The following is a 22,857-nucleotide window of genomic DNA, read 5'->3' on the forward strand; positions in this document are numbered from 1 at the left end:
TCCACTATTCCTAAAATAAATATTCTGGAGGTTTTTCTTCACATTTGTTCAAAACTCATCCTGAAATATTTGTGATCTTTGTAAACGTTGTGATCTTGAGTTGAATCAGTTTCTGTGGGTTTCATTGGTCTGGCTGCACATCATGAGTTTGTGTAGTTGGAGCAGAGTTTCAGATGTGAAGTCACCTCTTTATTATTGAAGGAGAAGCACGTTGTCTTTCATATTAATGAGAGATCTTTTCACTTTTTGTCTCTTACAGTTTTTACCTGTTTGGAGTTTCCACTTTCTAACCTTCTTCAGCTCTGATCAGATTATTAAACCTGGAGTTATTTCAAACAGGAACTTTGTTTTCTAAAGTTACATCATGTTTTCTTTATTCAGTCTGGAGGGCTGCAGTTTGTCAGAGATCAGCTGTTCTGCTCTGATCTCAGCTCTGAAGTCCAACATCCATCTGAGACATCTGGACCTGAGTCTCAACAAGCTGCAGGATTCAGGAGTGGAGCCGCTGAGAGATCTTCTGGAGAGCCCAGACTGCAGACTGGAGACTCTCAGGTCAGTAAGGGGTCTCTGCTGGTTCAGCAGTTTTGTATTAAACACAGGGAGGTGTTTCTCTCACTGGGATCACAACAAGTCAGTGATGTTACCCACTGACTGCAGGCTCTTCTTTTTATTCTTCTAAAAACAATATACTGTAAGCAAAGCCACATTTAGTTAGTAACGTTTTAACAAACATATGGGGTTTTACAGAATAGTGATGAAGATGCTCTGTTGTGTTTTCCTGTCATGTTTTTTGTTTCTAGATTACTGAGCAGTTATTTCCTGTGATGCAGCTGAGAGCAGTCAGTCGTAGTGTTTGCAGAGAAGATATGATCAAATCAAATCAAATCAGGTTTTATTTATAAAGCACATTTAAAAGCGATTTTTGGTCGAGCCAAAGTGCTGTACATGTAATAAAAACACATTACTACAAAACACAATAAACGACAATAAATTACCACAGATATATCTTAAAAAACAAAATAAGAATAAAACACACGGAAAAGTCAGGAGTCGTGCTCCGCTCTAACTAGAAGGCCAGAGAGAAGAAGTGTGTTTTTAGTTTTGATTTAAAAACCCCTAGGGTCTGGGCCGACCTCACATGGAGGGGCAGAGTGTTCCAGAGCCTCGGGCCAGCTGCTGCGAAGGCTCGGTGCCCTCAGGTTTTTAGCCTGGTCTTGGGCACTACCAGCAGCAGCTGGTCAGCAGACCTTAAAGCTCTGGCTGGGGTGTAGCGATGGAGCAGTTCAGTTATATAGGCCGGAGCCAGCCCATTTAGGGCTTTAAAAACAAATAAAAGGATTTTAAAATCAATTCTGAACCGAACTGGAAGCCAGTGTAGTGAGGCCAGAATAGGGGTGATGTGGTCGCGCTTTTTGTGACCAGTCAGCAAACGTGCAGCAGCGTTTTGGACTAGCTGTAAGCGTTTGATTGAGGCCTGGTCCATACCCACATACAGAGCGTTACAATAGTCCAGTCTCGAGGTTACAAAGGCGTTAATAACCCTTTCTAAGTCTTTAAAAGATAAATACAACTTGGTTTTGGCCAATAGTCTTGTTTTAAAAAAGCAGGATTTTACTACGGTGCTGACCTGCTTGTCGAATTTAAAAGTGCTAGTGAAGGTCACTCCAAGGTTCGTGACCGAGGGGAGGATGTTTTTTTTGATAGAGCCCAGAATATCAACCGGAGAGGCTGGAGGTTGCGGTCCAAAAAAGATGACCTCAGTCTTGCTCTCGTTGAGGTTGAGGAAGTTTTTGTTCAGCCAGGATTTTATCTCTGCTAAGCAGTCCATCAGCTGCTGTAGTGAGTGTGTGACATTTGCTTTGAGAGGCAGATAGATCTGTACATCGTCGGCGTAGCAGTGGAAGGGAATGTTATGTTTTGTGAGAATTGAACCTAGGGGCAGTATGTACAGTAGAAAAAGGATGGGGCCCAGAATCGAGCCTTGGGGAACCCCACAGGTAAGAGGGGCTTTGGCAGAGGAGAAGGCACCTAGCTGTACCGAGAAGCTACGGTCTGTCAGGTAGGACCTGAACCATGCAAGGGCAGAGCCTGTGATGCCAGCGGACTGTTCAAGCCGTGACAGCAGGATGCTATGGTCCACAGTGTCAAAGGCAGCTGTCAGGTCTAACAGCACCAAGACAGCTGGGCTACCTGAGTCGGCGGCTAGGAGCAGATCATTAAAAACTCTTAAAAGGGCTGTTTCAGTGCTGTGCATGGGTTTGAAGCCAGACTGGAACTTTTCATGGATTCCATGCGTGGTTAAAAAAGACTGCAGCTGGGCGTAGACTACTCGCTCCAGGGCTTTTGATAAAAAAGGTAGCTGGGAGATGGGCCTAAAATTTGCGAGAATGGAGGGGTCGAGATTTTTCTTTTTAAGGAGTGGCTTAACCACGGCATGTTTGAAGGCAGCTGGGACACATCCTGAGCTAAGAGAGGTGTTTAAAAGTAATAAAATACTTGCTCCAACTGAATCAAAAACATCCCTGAGAAGGCGAGAGGGAATGCTGTCTGAGGTGCAGTTTGTCGGCCGCAGGTGCTTGACTACATCCGAGAGAGAAGAGAGGGATACAGGCTCAAAGTGGTCGAGGACAGCAGGGCACAGAAAAGGAGCAGGATCTGGGGTAGCACTAGTGTGGGCTAGCCTAAGAGCAGATACCTTTTCAATAAAAAATGTAAGAAACTTATCACAGAGAGTAGTCGATGGCACAATAGAAGAAACATCACAGGGATTAATGATAGAGTTGAGGACATTAAAAAGAACCTGAGGTTTATGGATGTTTTTGGAGATGAACAGAGAAATGTGCTCTGTTTTGGCTGCTTTGACTGCCGTCTGGTAGTCAGAAAGGCAAGCACGAAGGATTTCTAGGGAGACATGGAGTTTATCCTTTTTCCATTTTCTCTCTGCACGCCTGCAAGCGCGTCTGAGAGCACGAGTACAGTCATTGAGCCACGGCTCTGAGAGAACTTTGGTGCGTCTAAGCGTAAAAGGAGCAACAGAATCCAGTATTAGTGTACATGTCGAATCAAACATGGAGATAAGCTCATCAGCATTAAAAGCACAGTTCACATCTAATTTACAGATCGGAGAAGCATTAAAAGCATCAGAGAACTGTGAGGCACGTGATTCGACTCCTGCGGAAGGGATGGAGGTTGTAAACAGAACCGGTAAATGGTCTGAGATACGCGTTGCTGCACATATTTCATCCACAGATACAGACAGTCCAAACGATAATACTAAGTCCAAAGTGTGTCCTTTTTCGTGTGTTGGGCCAGCCACGGACTGAACGAGACCAAAGGAGATTTAAAAAGTCCCTAACCAGAGGTTTGGACTCGCAACACACATGGACATTGAAGTCTCCGGAGATCAAAACACGATCATATTTCACCATGATCCCGGACAGAAAGTCAGAAAAGTCATTTATGAAATCCTTATTACACTTTGGCGGACGATACACGACTGCGCAGAGTATAGGCGAGGCCGGGTTCAGTTCAAAAAGCTGCAACTCAAAGCTGGCATAGCTAGATACAGGGTGAAGCAATCGGCATTGGAGGTTAGCTCTAAACACTGATGCTATGCCCCCACCATGGGATGTAAAGCCTTAGATCAGTCAGGACTCTGAAGCTGACTAACTCAAAGAACAAACACTTATTTTAAACTGGATCCATAACTGTTGGATTGTGTTTATCCATACAGGATTAACGACAGGACGATCAGAGCCAAGATCCAGAAGACCTGTGAGTACTGAAACCATATCCTCCATTCATCAAACCATTAAACTCTGATCCTAAAAGGTTCAACAGAAACATGTTTTAACTCCATCTTGTTACAGCTCTCTCAATCATTTTGGATTCTAATGTTTCTCTTTGTTAAAGTTTTATTATTATTGATGTCTTTTCTCTGTCACTTCTTCCCTCCATCAGGTGACTCTGCTGTGGAACAGGAAGTGAAGACAGACAGAGAGGTGAGAGAGGAGCAGCTGCACCGTGTGGAGTTTATTGATGAGGTTTCACCACTGATTAAAATGTAGTTATTAGTCAGTGTTTTTCTGGGATCCAGACAAATCTGCAGCTCAGGTTTGATTTGTTCACAGTTTATTTATCATGTGTTTGAGACGTGAAGAGGAGCGTGGAGGCATTTTGGAAAATGATCAAGAATGATGAGAGACTTTCTGTCCTCAATATTAAACAAACTGACAGTATATCTTCCATTAAAAACAAACAATTGCACTGAAAGCTTTTCTTGAACAAACATTTGTCACCATCATTCTGCAGACGTTTAATTTACCAACTCGTATCAGAGTTAGGATTCAGTTTGTTGCCAGTTAGGTTTTTGACATGTAAGGAATTTGTTTTGGTAGGAATACATTGAATTATATATCAGCTCATCTGCTGTGAGCAATGTCCCGCCCCAATGTGCTGTGATTGGCTGGTGTTACTGTAATATGATTGACTGTAACTCTGATTGGCTTTTAATACTGTGCTGTGATTGGCTGTAACTCTGATTGGCTGGTGCTACTGTGCTGTGATTGGCTGTAACTCTGATTGGCTTGTAATACTGTGCTGTGATTGGCTACTGTTTTGTGAGCTACAGTAGTGGACATGGCTCAGCACTACGTGACATGTTAACCGGTTACTTACCCATTGGAAATCAACGATGAGCTGACAGGATCTAGACTCATTTGAATTTTAGATTTTTGTCTCACAATGAACTGGATTTTTATTACAATAACTCACTTTGTACCTTTCATAATTCCAGGCTCCAGTTTCCTTCCCATCTGAAAACACACCTGAATCTTCAGACAGGTAATCCTATAACAGGACCAAACACTTCTTTAAAAATATGTATTTGTATTTAATATAATAATAATAATAATAATAATACATTTAATTTATATAGCGCTTTTCAAGACACACAAAGACGCTTTACAAAAGTCACATTTAACAAACACAGTCATTCAGATTGGCGGAATTATGACATGGGTGGAGGACCGGAGTGACGGGGTCTCGGCGGTGGGTGGAGGTGAGCAGGCGGGCGGGGGAGTTCTGGACGTAGAACCGTAGAGGATGCTATTACAGTACTCGAGTCTGGAGGTGATGAGGGCGAGGGTGAGGGTTTCAGCAGCAGAAAAACAGAGGGAAGGTCGGAGGAGGGCGATGTTCTTGAGTTGGAAAAAGGCAGTTTGGTGATCAGGTGAGTTGACACAGCGGTTTCAGATCTGGGTGGAGGGGTCGACTTTGAGCTGTCAATAGGCGCGTTCACACCAACTACTTTCCTGTACTTAGTTCCGGCACTAAGAGCCCCGGCGCTTTTTACCCCAGGGCACTTAGTACAGATCGCGTTCACACCGGAGTACTTTTCTCTGAGGGAAGATTGCGCAAATGAGCCGCTGACGTCACTTCTTCTTCTTCTGCTTTGGCTTTACTGGCAGGCCACAAACCACTTCAGGGCGAGTACAGTAGGTGGCGGTATGCACCTTAAAGTTGTTTGCAATCCGCTACAAAACAAGAGAAGAAGAAGAAGAAAAACTTCCCGCGTATACTGCGACGCCCACCCACTCGCTGTACATTAGGCGTCTGTTGTTTACCTTCCGACCTCAGACATGATGGAGATGGAGTCGACTGAAGTTGTGCTGTTTGTGCTCATGTTATACAGCTTTGTAACTGAGTTAATGCAGCCTGAGCAACTTGCGTACAATAACAAAACAAGCCGAGCACGAGTGGTGGTGGAGAACGCTTTTGGCAGACTGAAGGGCAGGTGGCGGTGCTTGATGAAAAGAAACGTCTGCAAGATCACAATCCAGGTGGCAGCATGTTGAATATTACATAACCTTTGTGAAAGTAATGATGAGTACAGGGACGAATGGACTGCCTTACCGGCGACCCAGCTTGATGGGCCAGCGCCAGCCATTGCCGAAACTGGGGGGCAAGACACGCGCACAGCCCTTATGAGGCATCTGAACAGCGTGTAAATTGTACATTGTAAAAATGTTGACAATAAAGCTGATCTTTTGTACAGTGCTTTTGTTTCTCTTTTATTTTCCAGTCAAGACAGGCAACATAACAATAGTGTACAGTGTGGCAATATAATAACAATAAACTGTGCCAGGTGTGTTGTATGCACAGTAAATAGGCTCAGCAGCAAACACACCTGTATTATTTATTATATATCTTCCTGAGACCCACTGCATCCGTCTGCCATAAACACTATGGAAACCTACATGTTAGTTTTGGCCCATAGTGGACTCCATTTTGTGTTGTGTAAAATGGGGGGGGGAATTCAAAGTTTGCAAATCCCCATGTCCTCCTCAGAGGATAATCATAAAAACATTTAGTTTTAGGTCAAATAATATTTAAAATGATATAAATTATCATATTTGTGTATGTGCCGCTGCCATTCCTCCACAAGGTTGCAACATTGATGATAAATAAATGACAAATAAAGCTTTGCCAGTTTATAACCGATGAAACATGATGGTATCAGAATAATCACTTACATGTGATGTATAGGATGCTACACAGGTCACAAAAGATAAAGTGTCAGGAGAAATAAGCAAGCTACAGGATCTGTTTAACAGTAAATAGAAGTTCACATTTTTAATATAAATAAAATAGAAGTTGTACATGTAAATTAACATTATCAATATAAAATAAAGTGTCAGTTGTATCAAGACTATATAATAACAGTAATAACAATAATATAAAATGAACTGGTGAGCATCTTGTCCTCCGTTTCCTGGGCCTTGGTGAACAGCACCATCTGATCCCCGTGCAGCGACTCATTCACCACGGCACGCCGGTCCTCCAACGCCTGGGCGGTGTCAAAGAAATTCGCATCCCGTGTCCGCTTTCCTAAGAGGGGAAAATAAGCAATATACAAGATCTGTTTAGTCGCCATGTAGTTTTACAACATACTAGTGTGTGTGTGTGTGTGTAGCTGCCGCTCAAAGTGCCCTTCTTTATTGTTTTGTATTTTTGAAGAGTGCTTCATGTATGCTTGAACTTTGTTTAATGTTGTTGAGGCAGACATTTATACCAGATACAAAGGGAAGTAGGAACGGGAAGCACTTGGGGGAGTAGTAGAAGAGAACCGAGCATTAACAGCAGGATAAAAGTGGGTCACTCTGGATTAAACTCATCACTGCATCTGATTGGAAAACATCCAAATGGCAATTGTGATGGTTGCCAACAACCAGAGACAATACATCATGTATTTTTTAGCTGCCCGGATTATAACAGACAAAGACTCATTCTGAAAACTGCACTGGAACAACTCAACGTCAAGGACATGGATTTCAAGTCAATATATGAAAGTAAATCAAGAAATGAAGCAAACGGATCTTCAAATTCCTCAAAAGCACTGGTCTGAGGACAAGGATTTAATATAAACATTTAATAAATCAACAGTAGGTGGCGATATATGCTCCAAGTGGAAGCGATTTCTTACCGGAAGTCACGTGACCTCTAGCCCGGATGTTTACAATGTTTGTGAGAGAGTAAAAAGGCGCGAAAATGTGTAAATGCCGGTCTAGGCGAATACGTTTTCACGCTGTTTCATAATTGTGCCAAGAAGGAAATAAACATGACTGTGAACATCAGTTCCATGCGTAACGTTCTTTCAAGACAAAGTTACAGTGTGTGTACCTTTGCGTTTGGTTGCTGGTAAGGGAGACGAGCAAGCGCTGTGATCTAGAATGCAAAGCTCGCTTGTTTCCAATCCCGAGAGTTGTCCATCCTCGCCTGAAACAGACGATTAGTGCCATGAGTTAGTGAAGCAAATTACAGAAACACTGCACAGTTATTCACAAGTCAAAACGTTTTCATAGCGGCCGAGAATATCTAGCTAGCTAGATGTTATTAGCTAGCTCGGGGCTAGTGTTAGCCAGTTCAGCCTAGCATGGCTAGCTTGATCTACTGAGCAAATAAAAGTACATCTGAGACCATTATTGTGCAGATTAAAACCCCAGTGCATGTAGTTGATTTTACCTTCGTCGTGGTCGTCATCGTTGGCCACTGAATCCACCGTTTGAGCGGCCTCCCACACCATCGGTCGATGCTGTCCGGGAGAAAAGGTCTGTGGCCTAGCAGAGCATCCAAGCGCTCGTACCATTTACTGGTCTTCCCGTCGTTACCACTCTTGTTATAATAGTCTTTAATTTGTTTGTAGTCCTGCCTGAGTTTCTTTATTTTTAGCCGGTATGCCGTGGGGCTGTGCACGATTCCCAGGTCGAGTGAAAGCTACTGAACTGGCTTCAGTAGCATTCCCTGGGTCGCGTCCTCGGCGTAGATCTCCAGAAGCGCCGACACCTCCTCATCACTCCACCGCTCCGATGATTTCTTGATGCTTGCCATAACTGCTTTCAAAAACAAAACTACTCTCCGTCGGTGCGCTGGGTTTTTGTAGCGAGGAAAAACAATGGCGGCTCTACACAACATTTTCACAGTTGTACGGGGCGTGGTTTGCAATTCGCCCAGCCAATCAGCACTGGGGCACTTTTCACCCACAGGAAAGTACGCTCTCTCAGCGGGCTCTAAAAATGGGGGTAAAAGTTCCCGAGATTAAGTACTCTTTTTGGTGTGAACGCGACATAAGGGGTACTAACGGAACTAAACGCGAAAAGTACGGTGAAAAGTGCTCCGGTGTGAACGCGGCTAATGGTGAGTGAGAATCAGTGGGCAGAGCAGGTGAGGGAATGCAGGCACAATCATATTTGTGATTTATTGAGTTGGAGGAAGTTTTTTTTGCATCCATAGTTTATGATCTGTAAGGCAGGCGGAGAGGGTGGAGTGGGTGGTGGCTGTGATGTAGCAGGGGAAATCGATGCCATGTTGGCGGAGGATATGACTGATGGGAAGGATGTACCTGATAACGAGGAGGGGGCCTCTATGTGTAAGATGCTATACAGCAGTGGTTCTCAACCTTTTCCAGTCTCAACCCCTCAGAATACATTCAAATGTATCTGAAACATTTTGGATGATTCAACAAGATATAAAACATAGGTGTAGTGGTTTAGGCGATTCCTGAGGAACTGTTACATATTAAGTATATCAATATTAATACTTGTATTCAAAAGTCCAGCTCTGGGAACGTTGAGGAATATAAATATCTCAGTTTTCTTAAAGCAGAAGACAGGAAGTGATTCACAGAGCAGATGTTATCAGTAGCAGAGTCACTACATTTATGAGACCTCTGTATGAAGTGATTGTTGGTGATTTCATAAAAGTGTTTTCCTGTTTATCTTCCAGGTCCACGAGGACAAACGTCCCAAAGAAACGGTGCATTTTGCAGTGAACATCTGATCAGAGCGTATTCCAAAACGACAAAGAAAACCTGAACTGCTGAAACACTGTTATAAAAGAAATACAGCGAACATGTACATTTTACACTTTAAACTGTTATAATTCACAGAGAAAATACATTTGAAACCAGTAAATATAACAGTGTTTTTCTGGTGAATTAGCATGACGACGCTGAATTTAAACAGATTGATTATTTCAGTCATTTTTCCTCAAAATGTATGATGTAATGTTTTCTGCTGTATTAATCACAAGAGCTTAACGTGATAGTAACTTTTAAATATTGCAGCTCTGTCATAAAATCTGTTTCTATAAATCCTTATTTACACTTTACAAGATTAACCCTTATGTCCTCCTCGGGCCTTTTTGTACCTTTTTTCAACTTTTGTTTTGTATTTGGGGATCGTTCAGCAGAGAAGAGGGTCCTGGGGTTGTGGGAGGGGTCAGTGAAGATGTTGGAGAGGGAGGCCGATTCAGTGGCAATAAGAGCATCTTTGTAAGCATTGAGATGGAGTTTGTGTGAGGGATGTTTTCTTTGAAAGACGTTCAAGTTGGCGGCCTCGCTGCTTCATTTGACGGAGTGCGGGTGTGAACCAGGGGGAGGAGGTCTTGAGAGTGACAGTTTTATTTTTGAGGTGGGCTGGGGTGTTGAGGGAGGTGAGTAGGGTGGAGTTGAGGTGGGCTGGGGTGTTGAGGGAGGTGAGTAGGGTGGAGTTGAGGTGGGCTGGGGGTGTTGAGGGAGGTGAGTAGGGTGGAGTTGAGGTGGGCTGGGGTGTTGAGGGAGGTGAGTAGGGTGGAGTTGAGGTGGGCTGGGTGTTGAGGGAGGTGAGTAGGGTGGAGTTGAGGTGGGCTGGGGGGGTTTGAGGGAGTGAGTAGGGTGGAGTTGAGGTGGCTGGGGTGTTGAGGGGAGGTGAGTAGGGTGGAGTTGAGGTGGGCTAGGGCGTTGAGGGAGGTGAGTAGGGTGGAGTTGAGGTGGGCTGGGGTGTTGAGGGAGGTGAGTAGGGTGGAGTTGAGGTGGGCTGGGGTGTTGAGGGAGGTGAGTAGGGTGGAGTTGAGGTGGGCTAGGGTGTTGAGGGAGGTGAGTAGGGTGGAGTTGAGGTGGCTGGGGTGTTGAAGGGAGGTGAGTAGGGTGGAGTTGAGGTGGGCTGGGGTGTTGAGGGAGGTGAGTAGGGTGGAGTTGAGGTGGGCTGGGGTGTTGAGTAGGTGAGTAGGGTGGAGTTGAGGTGGGCTAGGGTGTTGAGGGAGGTGAGTAGGGTGGAGTTGAGGGGGGCTGGGGGGTGTTGAGGGAGGTGAGTAGGGTGGAGTTGAGGTGGGCTGGGGTGTCGAGGGAGTGAGTAGGGGTGGAGGTAGTGGGCTAGGGTGTTGAGGGAGGTGAGTAGGGTGGAGGTGGGCTGGGGTGTTGAGGGAGGTGAGTAGGGTGGAGTTGAGGTGGGCTGGGGTGTTGAGGGAGGTGAGTAGGGTGGAGTTGAGGTGGGCTGGGGTGTTGAGGGAGGTGAGTAGGGTGGAGGTGAGGTGGGCTAGGGTGTTGAGGGAGGTGAGTAGGGTGGAGTTGAGGTGGGCTGGGGTGTTGAGGGAGGTGAGTAGGGTGGGAGTTGAGGTGGCTGGGGTGGTTGAGGGAGGTGAGTAGGGTGGAGTTGAGGTGGGCTGGGGTGTTGAGGGAGGTGAGTAGGGTGGAGTTGAGGTGGGCTAGGGTGTTGAGGGAGGTGAGTAGGGTGGAGTTGAGGTGGGCTGGGGTGTTGAGGGAGGTGAGTAGGGTGGAGTTGAGGTGGGCTGGGGGTGTTGAGGGAGGTGAGTAGGTTGGGAGTTGAGGTGGGGCTGGGGTGTTGAGGGAGGTGAGTAGGGTGGAGTTGAGGTGGGCTAGGGTGTTGAGGGAGGTGAGTAGGGTGGAGTTGAGGTGGGCTGGGGTGTTGAGGGAAGTGAGTAGGGTGGAGTTGAGGTGGGCTAGGGTGTTGAGGGAGGTGAGTAGGGTGGAGTTGAGGTGGGCTGGGTGTTGAGGGAGGTGAGTAGGTTGGAGTTGAGGTGGGCTGGGGTGTTGAGGGAGGTGAGTAGGGTGGAGTTGAGGTGGGCTAGGGTGTTGAGGGAGGTGAGTAGGGTGGAGTTGAGGTGGGCTGAGGTGTTGAGGGAGGTGAGTAGGGTGGAGTTGAGGTGGTTGAGCAGATCATCAGGTGAGCTGAGGGTTGTGTCCAGGGGGAGATTAGACGATAGCAGTTCGGAGAGATGGTTATGGTCAATGGAGTGTAGATTACGGAAGGTGATGTTTCTGGGTGGGCAGGGTGTATTGTGCCTCCCTCGGGCCTTTTTGTACCTTTTTCAACTGTAGTTTTGTATTTGGGGATCATTCAGCAAGAACTCTTGAGTCAAATGTTTTATATACAATGTCTTTTTACTCTTACATGTCTTTTATACTCTATCGATGCATTTGGACCCTCTGGACAACGTGGCAAAAATGTACACCAAAAAAACTGCTATTAAATCATATTATCATTCATCAATATGTTATTCAGCTTTTTTTCATAAATCCCTTAAACAACTTAAAACTTGCTCAAAAATTACCAATCATTCTCAGGATTTTAACCCTTTAAATGCCTGTTTAATTTGTTTGAATTATTCATTACAAAACATCAGAAAACATGATTTATTTCCCATATAATAAACAGTAGGGGGCTTTGGTGGTGATTAGAGTCAGAAAGTGTGTGTGTGTGTGTGTGTGTGTGTGTGTGTGTGTGTGGTGTGTGTGTGTGTGTGTGTGGTGTGTGTGTGTGTGTGTGTGTGTGTGGTGTGTGTGTGTGTGTGGTGTGTGTGTGTGTGTGTGTGTGTGTGTGTGTGTGTGTGTGTGTGTGTGTGTGTGTGTGTGTGTGTGTGTGTGTGTGTGTGTGTGCGTGCCACAGATACACATGCAGTTGTAATGAGGAGGAGAAAGACCTGGAGCAACAATGAAGGCATTTCAGTGCAGAAGAAGCTTCAGAGATGGCCGTGCAGCTTTTATCTGCCAGCGAGGACTCATCTGAAGAAGACCCAAGCTTCGAGGGGAAGTCTGGAAGTGTCCCCGGGTTACAGGACGCAGAGGCGACGCAGAGCCATGGATTTCAAATGACGCTCAATCACAGATTACACTAGAGGGGAGGGAAAGGGTGTGTGGGGAGAGACAGAAACATATTTACAAGCAATCACACACATTTAATGTAACTCTCAATAGGTGTTACCATTTTTTTATCCCCCTTAAATAACAGAATTAATGACATTATTTTTAATGTTTTTGTTGAATAATTATTTGTGCTGTTCTTTATTTTTTTATTTAATTTTTATTTATATTCATTTTTTTCATCACGTAAGTATTTTTTTTATGCCACTTAAATATAATTATTGTTTACAATTAATTAATTTGTTTTCAAGTTATTATTCGAGTCATATTTAGGGCTGTTATTAAAATAAATCTTTTATTTGTATTTTTTATTGTAGTTTGTTTTTCGAATTAAATCAACAATAAAAAACATTTTATTTTTAAATGATATCAGACACAATATCGTTATCTTAAAAGCAGCTTTAATGTACCTCGAAATATCTCAGTGTTATTAAATATATATTTTTATTTATTTGTCTAATTATTATCAAATATTATGAAAGTAAAAGATTGACTCTCGTATGTATAAAATCAAATTAGATAAGATAAGGTAATGTAAGATAAGATAGGGTAAGGCAGTGTTTCTCAAACTTTTTCTTACCAAGGACACTTAACCAATAAAAAAACACTCGCCAAATATCCAAAAACAATAGGCCTGCTTCCCACTCCAACAGTACATAACAAATTACAGCCTGATAATGACAGCTTAACTTCTCTGTATCGCCTCGTTCACACATTAAATCAACAATACAACAACTGATTCTACAAGCATTTCGTTCAAATGCGATTTAAAATGCTCTCAGGTTTTACACCTCTTGTGAAATGTAGACTGCATTTATTACGGAGTTTATGTCCAACAGACTCACAGATCGTTGGCTACTGAGAGAAATGCAAAACACACCGCATGTAGTACGACACAAACCTCCGCTGTGGATTTTCAAAACAAAATACAGTAAACTATGGTCGCAGGCCCAAGTTTAACTCTCTGAGCCCTTTTTTCACATGTTAGGCTGCATGTTAGGCTTCCAGGAGATTACAAATCTCCTGGAAATGGTACAAACAAGTGGCAACATGTGTGAGGAAGGTGTGGCGCTGGGCTATATCATGCAATTGAAAGTGAAAGTTAAGCTCGCTCCATTGCGGAGATATTCCCGTTAGAGTGCGGAAAACTTAAATGTATTTATTTATTTCAAATGTGAAATGTTACCAATATACTCACGGACCACTAGAGGGCGCTCACGGACCACCAGTGGTACGCGGACCACACTTTGAGAAACACTGGGGTAAGGTAAGTGATTATATGACATTTTAATTCATGTTCAAATTGATAATTATTTTTGTTTCCTTCACGTTAAAATAAATGCTATTGAACAAAGTATTTACACAAACTAAATAAATAAATGCTATTGAACAAAGTATTTACACAAACTAAATAAATAAATATAAATATAAATATGTGATTGAAAAAACACTTAAAACCAACAGAAGTAATTAAACACACACTGTCAAAAAGGATTTGATCAATAAATAAGTTTACATTTTTTCCATAAATAACAATTTATGCTATTTCTACTGAATTTCACAAGTTGTTATTATTTTAACTGAGCTTTAAAAGCCAGTTTAATGACCGTTAAATCCAAATCAAATTAACCGTTAGTTTTCATTGGATTGTTCTAGAACTTTCCATGCCTCTTAACATGGTAGTGGTGATGACATATTACTGCGGTGAAAAATAGTCCCGGTGTTGAAGTTGTTTTTATTGATTGAAGGCATTTTGCAGGGACATTTTTGTTGACGTTATAGACAGTGAACTATGGAATGCAAAAATTAAATAAATACATAACTAATTAAATAAATACATATATAAATAAATATGCCCTTCAAATAAATAAATATGGTTATGAAATAAATTCGTAAATAAATAAATTAGGCAATAAATATATATAAATGTATATTTAAATACACATTTATTTATTTCAAGAGACTTTCATTCATAATGCCACATTTATCTCGCTAAGCTGTACGAGGCTGGTTATCAACTCGGTAAATCAACCCAGGGTTTCTCCGTCCAGCTGAGAGTGCGTTCACGTGAAAGGGGCGGGGTTAGCAACATTTGACCAACGCTAATGTAATACTAGTCAGATTGCTCTGAAGATGGGAGGTGATATGCTATTAATGTTCACGTTCACACACTCAGTCGGTGATTTTAGCCGGACCCCTTTCCTGCATACAGCAGTTTAAACTGTATTTCCAATATGACTTGATGGCTTTAAACTCCGCACACTGAGCTCTGATTGATCAGCAGGCGGTGCTTTCACTGAGTTGGTCTCTTATCTGGAACCAGAGCAGGTTAGGTGTTCATGTTGCACTCAAGGACTCAAGCGGACATCACTTGTCTTTTCTCACTCGTGGCAACTTTATTATGAAAGACAACTCCGTCACAGTACCAAAAACCACAGAGGAAGACACGCTCTTCCTTCACCTGCACACCCTCAGGTGGAGCCTTGTGGCGAAAACAGGCACAAACTAACCCTGCTTCAGCAACAAACAGAACATACAAACAGTCATACGTAGTTAGCACAAAGACACTGGACAAATAAACATGAACAAAACGTGTCAATCAACCACATTGTGAACTATGTCGTCACATTCAACATAAGTTACCATGGAGATCTACCCCGGTAAGAAGTGAAACAGCGTCGTAGGACAGAACACTCAGAATTAACCCTGAAGTTACCTCGCTAACCGCAAATCTGGCTTCGTAGTACAGAGGCCTGTACTATGAAGCTAGATTTTCCTAACCTGGATATGTTTGAGTTAGCCGGTTGGCCCAATCCAAAACATACGCGCTCTCGCTAAACTGTACTACGACGCTGGTTATCAAGTGGATCGCTCAAGCCAGCCGTGTCCTATCTAGTTAGGTGCGCGTTCACATGAAAGGGGTGGTATTTGGAGCATTCCACCAATCTCAAACACGGACAAGCGTACTGACAGCGCAGCGTCATACTTCCTGAATGAAAAGTGAACTTTAATATTAGTCAAATATGAAGAAGTTAAACTTTAAACATCCATGACTTAAACACTTTATCCAGGATAAAAGCCACATAGCTGCACCTGCAAGGTGAATACAGCTGGTAAAAGAAAAAGTGTTTGAATGCGTACATTAACAGGTTTATGAAATCACTGCCCCGTCCAAGACACGATCTGACTTTAATTAGGAGAATTTGACTCGAGTGTTTCGTCAACTTAATGTGTTGCTTAAAATAATACTTCTGCATACAGTATGTGACACTGTGAGTGTTGCACGGCCAGATACGGCTCAAGAAGCTGATTCAGATAAGGAAATATATGATACATTATGATGTGATATGATATGAATGATAATGGGACACATCGACGTCTGCACTCACAGTGCCGCGGACTGTACTTAATGTTACTCTGATCCGGTTACTTATGTCGTGGCAGATATTTAAGTAAGCTTTCTTAACGCTAATGTTATAATAGTCAGATTGCTCTGAAGATGGGAGGGGATATTCTATTAATTTTCACGTTCACACAGTCAGTTGATTTTTGCCGGTCGTCTTTCCTGCAACGGCAGTTTTTCTGTATTTCCTCTATCCTGTAATATGACTTGATCGCTTTAAACTCCGCACACTGAGCTCTGATTGGTCAGCAGGCGGTGCTTTCACTGAGTTGATCTCTTAGCCTGCCACCTAACCTCCTCCCGAGGAGGTTAGCCGCTCAGCATAAGTTACCATGGAGATCTAGCCCGCTAAAAAGAGAACCAGCGTCGTAGGACCGGAAAGCCAGAGTTTTCCCTGAAGTCAGCCGGCTAAGCGAAAATCCAGCTTCGTAGTACAGGCCTCAGGGCACTGGAGTGCAAAACAAGAGCTATTGAGATTGAGTCGGTGCTGTTGCTTTGCTCTGGATCTGTGAGCTAACCACGCCCCGTTCATTTGAATATAAGAAATGTAAATGTAAAGAGCTGTGAAATAAAAATGAAATAAAAGTCTCCTGAAATAAATAAATGTGGCATTATGAAATAAAAGTCCCATGAAATAAATAAATGTGTAATTAAATGTACATTTATATGTATTTATTGCCTCATTTATATATTTCAGAATTGATTTAATAACCATATTTATTTATTTCATGGACATATTTATTTATATATGTATTTATTTAATTATTTATGTATTTATTTAATTTTGGCTTGAACGGCATTCCATAGCCCTGCGCCGTCTTGTCCATTAAACGAGTAATGCTAATGCCCTAATTGTGTTCAGGCAAAGCATTTCTACCGTGTATGAATGTCACTTTTCACTCCTGTTTCAACCCGGCTCCTGGGCTGCAACAAAAAGCAGGGAGGCGAGACGAGGGGTAAGAATATAACAATTGTTTATTTATAATAAACAAAATAGTGAATGGAACCAGCAACAGGTCCCCGAGGCTGGCACAGAGAGAGTGCCCAGAGGAGTGAGAGAGGGGTATCCGGCTGGGCTCTCTTCTTGTAGGCCTTTTCGACCCAGGTGCAGCTCATCGGGTAAACGTCGGCCCCACAGCACCGGATACTGTAAACAGAGAGAGAGAGAGAGAGAGACCACGGAACGCCTAGTGGTGTGGAGGGGTCGTCACACTCCTAAAATGTGGGAGCTGCCGTGGCGTTTGCAGCTAAACTCCGTTCTTTGGTGTACGTTTCACGACAGAGAACGTAACTGAGGGGAAAAGTTATGCTTGTGTTATCGGCTAATTACGCTTTGAGTACAGAGATGCATGGTGGGTGCCGTGTCCGTACTTACTTTTCCCATGATTTGATGTATTTAAACCAAAGTTTATCATTATGATGGTTTAGATTTAAATAATTGTGTTATATCGTATTTATGTGTGTGTGTCTGCAGTGTTACTGGTTGATCTCTCAGACTGGAGAAGATGAGTGAGGAAGAGGACAAGTCTTCAGTCTCCAGCTGTCTGTCTCTGAAGAGTGACCGCTCTAAAGAAAGACTTATATTCTTCAGAAATGAACCTGGACCCTCAGACACAAAGTAAGAGTCTGTTTCTACGGTAAACTGACCTGATGAGGATTCAGTTTTTATATAATCTAACCTGTTCTTTTATGATCGCAGTAAAGAGTTGTAGTAGAGTACAGTTTAATGGAACTCTTGCTCCTTGGCATCATCAGCGATAGTAAATGATCTACTGGTGAAATCATCCTCACACTGACATGTTGGACTTTGTGTTAAATCAAGCTAATAAAATACAAACATGTAAAACCTTTCACTCTCAAATGAACTGAAAAAGCAGAAACCCTCAATCACGATTGAAAGTTCAGAACAAGTCCAAAAATCTTTGATTGGGTAAACAGACAGAAGTCAAACGCTGAAAAAAACAAAACATTTCCACAGACGGAGAGCAGAGTCTCCAGTCCCCAGCTGTCTGTCTCTGAAGAGTGACAGGTCTAGAAACAACCTTATAAACTTCAGTAATGAACCTGGACCCTCAGACACAAAGTAAGAGTCAGTTTCTTCTGTAATCTGACCTGAAGAGGATTCAGTTTTTATATCATCTGATCATCTGAACTGTTCTTTAATAATGTGCGCAGTATATTAAAAAAAACACAGGAGAGTACTTACTTTTCCCATGGGCAATGTGTATTACTACTGTTACAACATATTTTATAGAAAATCAAAATAATAATATACGTTTATCGAAGTACAATGCCCATAAACTACATGTCCCACAATGCACCTCGTTCTGTGACCTGCCACTGAAGCGTCTCTATATCAGCCGTTTCTAGCAGCGGGAACAGTCAGTGAGTGCACCCTCTCTTTAGCAATAAGTGGATTTCACAGGACATGGTTACACAAATAAGATCTCTTAGAATATGATGCATTGCTGCAGATTAAACTAACCAACATCATTTTAAGGAGTTAAAACATCTAGAGCAGTAAACTGCAATACATGCAGCAGTTCACCTGCACACTTTAACTTTAGTGAGGTTTTTTTTTAATGCAGGATGTTTACTTGCACTGGGTTGTTTTCAAACTGTTTTAATAGCTTTGTTCTGCTTGTGTTTAGCTGCATGTCTATTTCTATCTTACTGAATATAATCCCTGTGTGTTCCTGTTCAGCTGATAAGGCTGGTTATGAAACAAGGGGAGGAGCTGCAGACAGGGAGGGACGTTGAAAGTTAAAGTATGAAGTCAGAGTGGTCAGACTGCCAGACTCCATTTTACACTTCGAGGGAGCAGGAGGAGGAAAACAGGGTGAGTGTTAACACCAGGCTCTGCTGCGTTTTTAAGACATCACAAATGTACTTTGTTAAACTGTATGTATAAAAAAGTAGTTAACAAAACAAAAACAATTCCTAGAGTCCAAGGTGACATTTTCAAATGTTGTAAACTTTTTATTTTCCTGGTTTCTGATTTCATTTGATTTAATTCAGAGCTGAGCCTGGTCATTAAGTTCATTTTGTCAGCAGGAATTCCAAAGTGTGGATCCTGAGCGAGTAAAGGACGAGTCCCACAAGCTGACATGCAAACTCTGCAGGAAAAAAAGTCTCCTCCATATCCTCACCATCAGGGCGCAGCTTCCTGAATGCCGGCTTCATAACAAAGCACGGAACTTCATTTTCCACAACGTGTGTTCCTTTCTCAGACTCTGAGGAAAACAGCAGCAGTGAGTCAGGCAGCAGCCTAGCTTTGTATCAACATATGAAGAGTTTGGTTCCAAAACGCTATAAATCCATTTTGATTAATTTGAGTAAAAATGTGTTTTCTTTACCAAGAAAAGTGGCAAGTGAAAACCACTATTTTCTGTTTCAAACTTTCACATAGCATCTTGAGGTTATAATAACATAACAAATTAAAATCCAGATTTTGATTTTCAAAGATTTATTTTAAAAACTGATAATTTTTTCCCCAAAATGCAATAGATCCATTTTATCAATATAAAAGTTATTTTTCATATTGAAACTGTGCAACAATACATAACAGTAAGTAAGTTGATACATATGAAAACCTCTGAACTTGGTCAATACTAAACTTCTATTTGGGCACTGGGCCAAAAATACATTAATCATCGCTCCCAAAATGTATTTAACGGGTCATCTTGTTAATGCTACACATTCATTACAACAATAAAACATTACATGTGAGGAAAATGTCATCATGAACAAGAACATGAACAACAATATCACATTAGACCACAGAAATTCCAAAATGACATTCATCTTTGCCATGTTACATTCATATTAGTGCTGTACGTTGTACGATTGTCTTGTGCATACTATAAATCCATTGCATTCATATAACTATATTTCTGTGTAAAACATTCAACAACTTATCATTCATTAGGAGTGGAATGGCCACTCTCAAAAGGCTGGCACAATGGGCAGCTACTCTTCATGACTGTCACAGTCAACCTCATTCAGCTGTGACTGAGAGAGTGCATCATCATAGAAGGCACGCACATTGTCACTCACACCAATTGCAGAGAGCAAGTTCAGGACATCCTTCCTTTTTGCTTCTTTCACTGTGCTTTCTTTGGGAAGCTGACTTGGCTTGAAGTTTGCCCACTTCTTTCCTCTCTTCAGCACAGAGTGGTAGCAGTATTCACCGCTATACACAGCCTTGAATCCCAGTTTCTCCTTCCTGAATTCCAGCATTCTTGCTTCACTTAGCTTAAATGACTTCTGTGACTTTACAAAAGCCTGTGTTTCTGTCTTGAAATCATAAGCCTCCCAGTCTTGCCCATAGACGTGTACATTTCCATGACTGCGCAAAAGCTGATAGTATTCCTCTGGCATAAGAATGGTATCCTTCTTTCGAACCTGTTGCTCAATCCTCCCAAACACACGATCCACGGGCAGAAAACTGTGCCCCCTTATAGGAAACATATACTCAGCACCAGTGTTGGGCAAGTTACTTTTAAAAAGTAACTAGTAATAGTTAAAGTTACTGCTCTCAAAAAAGTAACTAGTTACTTTATTAGTTACTAAATTATAAACGTAACTAGTAACAAGTTACTTTACTTTACTTTAAAAATAATAACAATAAAAATACAAGTTTTTGTGTTGTTGGAAAAGGTCTTTCTGCACTGTGGCCCTGCTTTCACTGCTTTCACTGGTATTTTGCTGACTAGTTCTCTGAAGGCAACAGACTCGACCGTTGCGATGGGCAGCATGTCCTCAACAACATACCTGGCAATCAATCTGTTTAGTTGACTCTGGGTGACATGTGGCGATTTTAAAAAATCGTTTTTAGGCTGTTTAGATGGTGTTGCTCCATCTGGGTCACTGCCGGTGGTTGAGACGGTGGGGTCTTTGGCGACTAGTTTTATAGCCCCATGTACATTAGTTAGGTGCTTCAGGAGATTGGCATTGCTGTTATTCGATGTGGACAATGCTTTCTGTCCTGCACACAGTTTACATTTGACCGTAATATTTTTTGCGTCCTTTATCCCCACAAATTGAAAATAGTGGTTATATCTCCAAGTTGTAAATGCGCTGCTGCTCTCGCTGATACTTGCATCTGCCATTGTGTGTGTGTGTGCTGGTGGTGGGCGTTGCCGTGTATGTGTGTGTGTTAGCAAGTGTTTGTGTGTCTGTGTATTTTCCCCATAAGGCAAGACCCGCCCAACTCTGTCTCTGATTGGCTTACCCTGAAATGTTACCCCGCGTTAACCAATCATCACTCCTCTCTGGTCACTTTCACTTTTCCATGGTACTGTGAGAGGACATCACTGTATTCGCCTGTAAGTTACATCCGCACGGAGATTCGGTTCAGTTGGACCACATAATGTAACGCAGTAACGCACCCATTTAAATCACAGTAACTATAACGGCGTTACTGAATGGGAATAGGTAACTAGTAACGTTATTAGTTACCGCAAAAGGTAGTTGTGTTACAGTAACGCGTTAGTTTGTAACGCGTTAGTCTCAACACTGCTCAGCACTGATTCTTGGAAAGGCCTCCTTTATAAAGGAAAACAGCATGGACAGCAGGTTAATATTTTTGTTCTGACCAAAACAAGAATCGCTGAACAATCGCAGCCTCTGAGCGCGGTGAAGAGCACCACTTAACTGTTGACGTAAACAGTGGTCCAGAGCTGAAGCAGTCATATTGCTACCTTTTCTATTCTCATGCTCCATCCATGTGTACAGATGAACATGATCCACTGCTTGCTTACTTCCCGTCCCATGGTGAATAACGACACCAGAGAGATACATGTAAAGCTGTCTGGAATAGTATGCCTGACCTATGGCGGTTTTAGGGAGTATCAAATTCTGCATCATGTCAAAGCAAAGGGTCACTGCATCATGATCTATCTGCCCCAGCAAATCATAGAACACCCGTGCTCGTCTCCTGTGTAGGATGTAGGATGCAGACTCACTGCGTTTCTCTTCTTCAGTCAAGCTGGGGTCCTTGACTCTCAGTTGAAATCTGGCACATGAAGAACAGGCATCTGTGGCAGGATGCCCGAATCCAAGGTTGAAGTGCTGTCGAAAAACAGTGTAATACAGGGAGTAGCTGACTACATCATGGTTTTGTTGGTCGAATAGCTCGTGCATTCTTTTCACACTGAGGTCACAGGGTAGGTATTTCCGGCCAGGTGCTCCCCTTCTTCCATAATGGCTAGCCCTACATGTAAAAGTGTTGATGTGATCCATCACGTGCTGCTTCTTGGCATCATTTGCTGCCACCTTACGAGCACCACCCCTGAGTTCTGGTCTGGCTGTAGCGTTGAGAGCATAATACCTTGCCACTCGAGACACACGATCCTTGCCAATACCTGCAATGACAGAAAAATGACATTTTGTTTGTATGTAGGTGTGTTTGTAGTATATGGAAAGCCCAATGTGCCATAATACGCATACATAGTTTCGCGCGAATATACGGGGAGGTCCGTATATTCGCGCGAAACTACGCGCGAATATACGGACCTCCCCGAATATTTGCGCGAAAATACGCGCAAACTTTCACGCGTATTTTCGCGCGGTTTTTAATATGATAATGAGCCCCTCCTTCTGATTTCCTTAGCCAATGAGTTCAAAGTGTCTTCAACCAATCAGTGAGGGGTAAAGCCAGACCAAAGCAATCTGTAGATGAAAAGTTCCTGACATTGTGAGGCTGTGCTGTAAATTGTACATTATTCCAGATTCAGGGGACTAAGTATGAATTTGCCTTTGAATATAATACATATATCACCTTCATTGTCTTTTAAAATAAAATCAGGACTGATTCATGACTTCATATTCCATACTGAGGTTCATGTGATGTGTACAAATACAAATTGAGCATTACAACTTTTTTTTCAACCAAGTATTTATGTTAACATAAGAAACTGTAAAATTTCAATATTTACAATATCAGAACTTTCTCAACCAACTATTCATTATACATGTA

At 42.5% G+C, this 22,857-nt stretch overlaps 1 protein-coding gene across 2 annotated transcripts in view; it reads left to right on the forward strand.

Moving 5' to 3' along the window:
* LOC117479084 (NACHT, LRR and PYD domains-containing protein 12-like) overlaps window positions 1-22,857 on the forward strand; it is a 134,957-nt gene that overhangs the window by 85,237 nt on the left and 26,863 nt on the right. The window contains exons 9-13 of one of the 2 annotated variants that reach the window (XM_034126098.1): window positions 382-552; window positions 3,734-3,774; window positions 3,961-4,001; window positions 4,796-4,842; window positions 9,283-10,061. The exons of the other annotated variant lie outside the window; for it this stretch is intronic. Coding sequence (XP_033981989.1) covers window positions 382-552; window positions 3,734-3,774; window positions 3,961-4,001; window positions 4,796-4,842; window positions 9,283-9,328 — 346 coding nt within the window. The 3' untranslated portion in view covers window positions 9,329-10,061. Of the gene's footprint in view, window positions 1-381; window positions 553-3,733; window positions 3,775-3,960; window positions 4,002-4,795; window positions 4,843-9,282; window positions 10,062-22,857 lie in introns of those variants that run through there. 2 annotated transcript variants of the gene reach the window in all.

The sequence above is a fragment of the Trematomus bernacchii genome, unplaced genomic scaffold (assembly GCF_902827165.1).
Source record: "Trematomus bernacchii unplaced genomic scaffold, fTreBer1.1, whole genome shotgun sequence".
In the NCBI taxonomy this organism is placed as follows: Eukaryota; Metazoa; Chordata; class Actinopteri; order Perciformes; family Nototheniidae; genus Trematomus; species Trematomus bernacchii.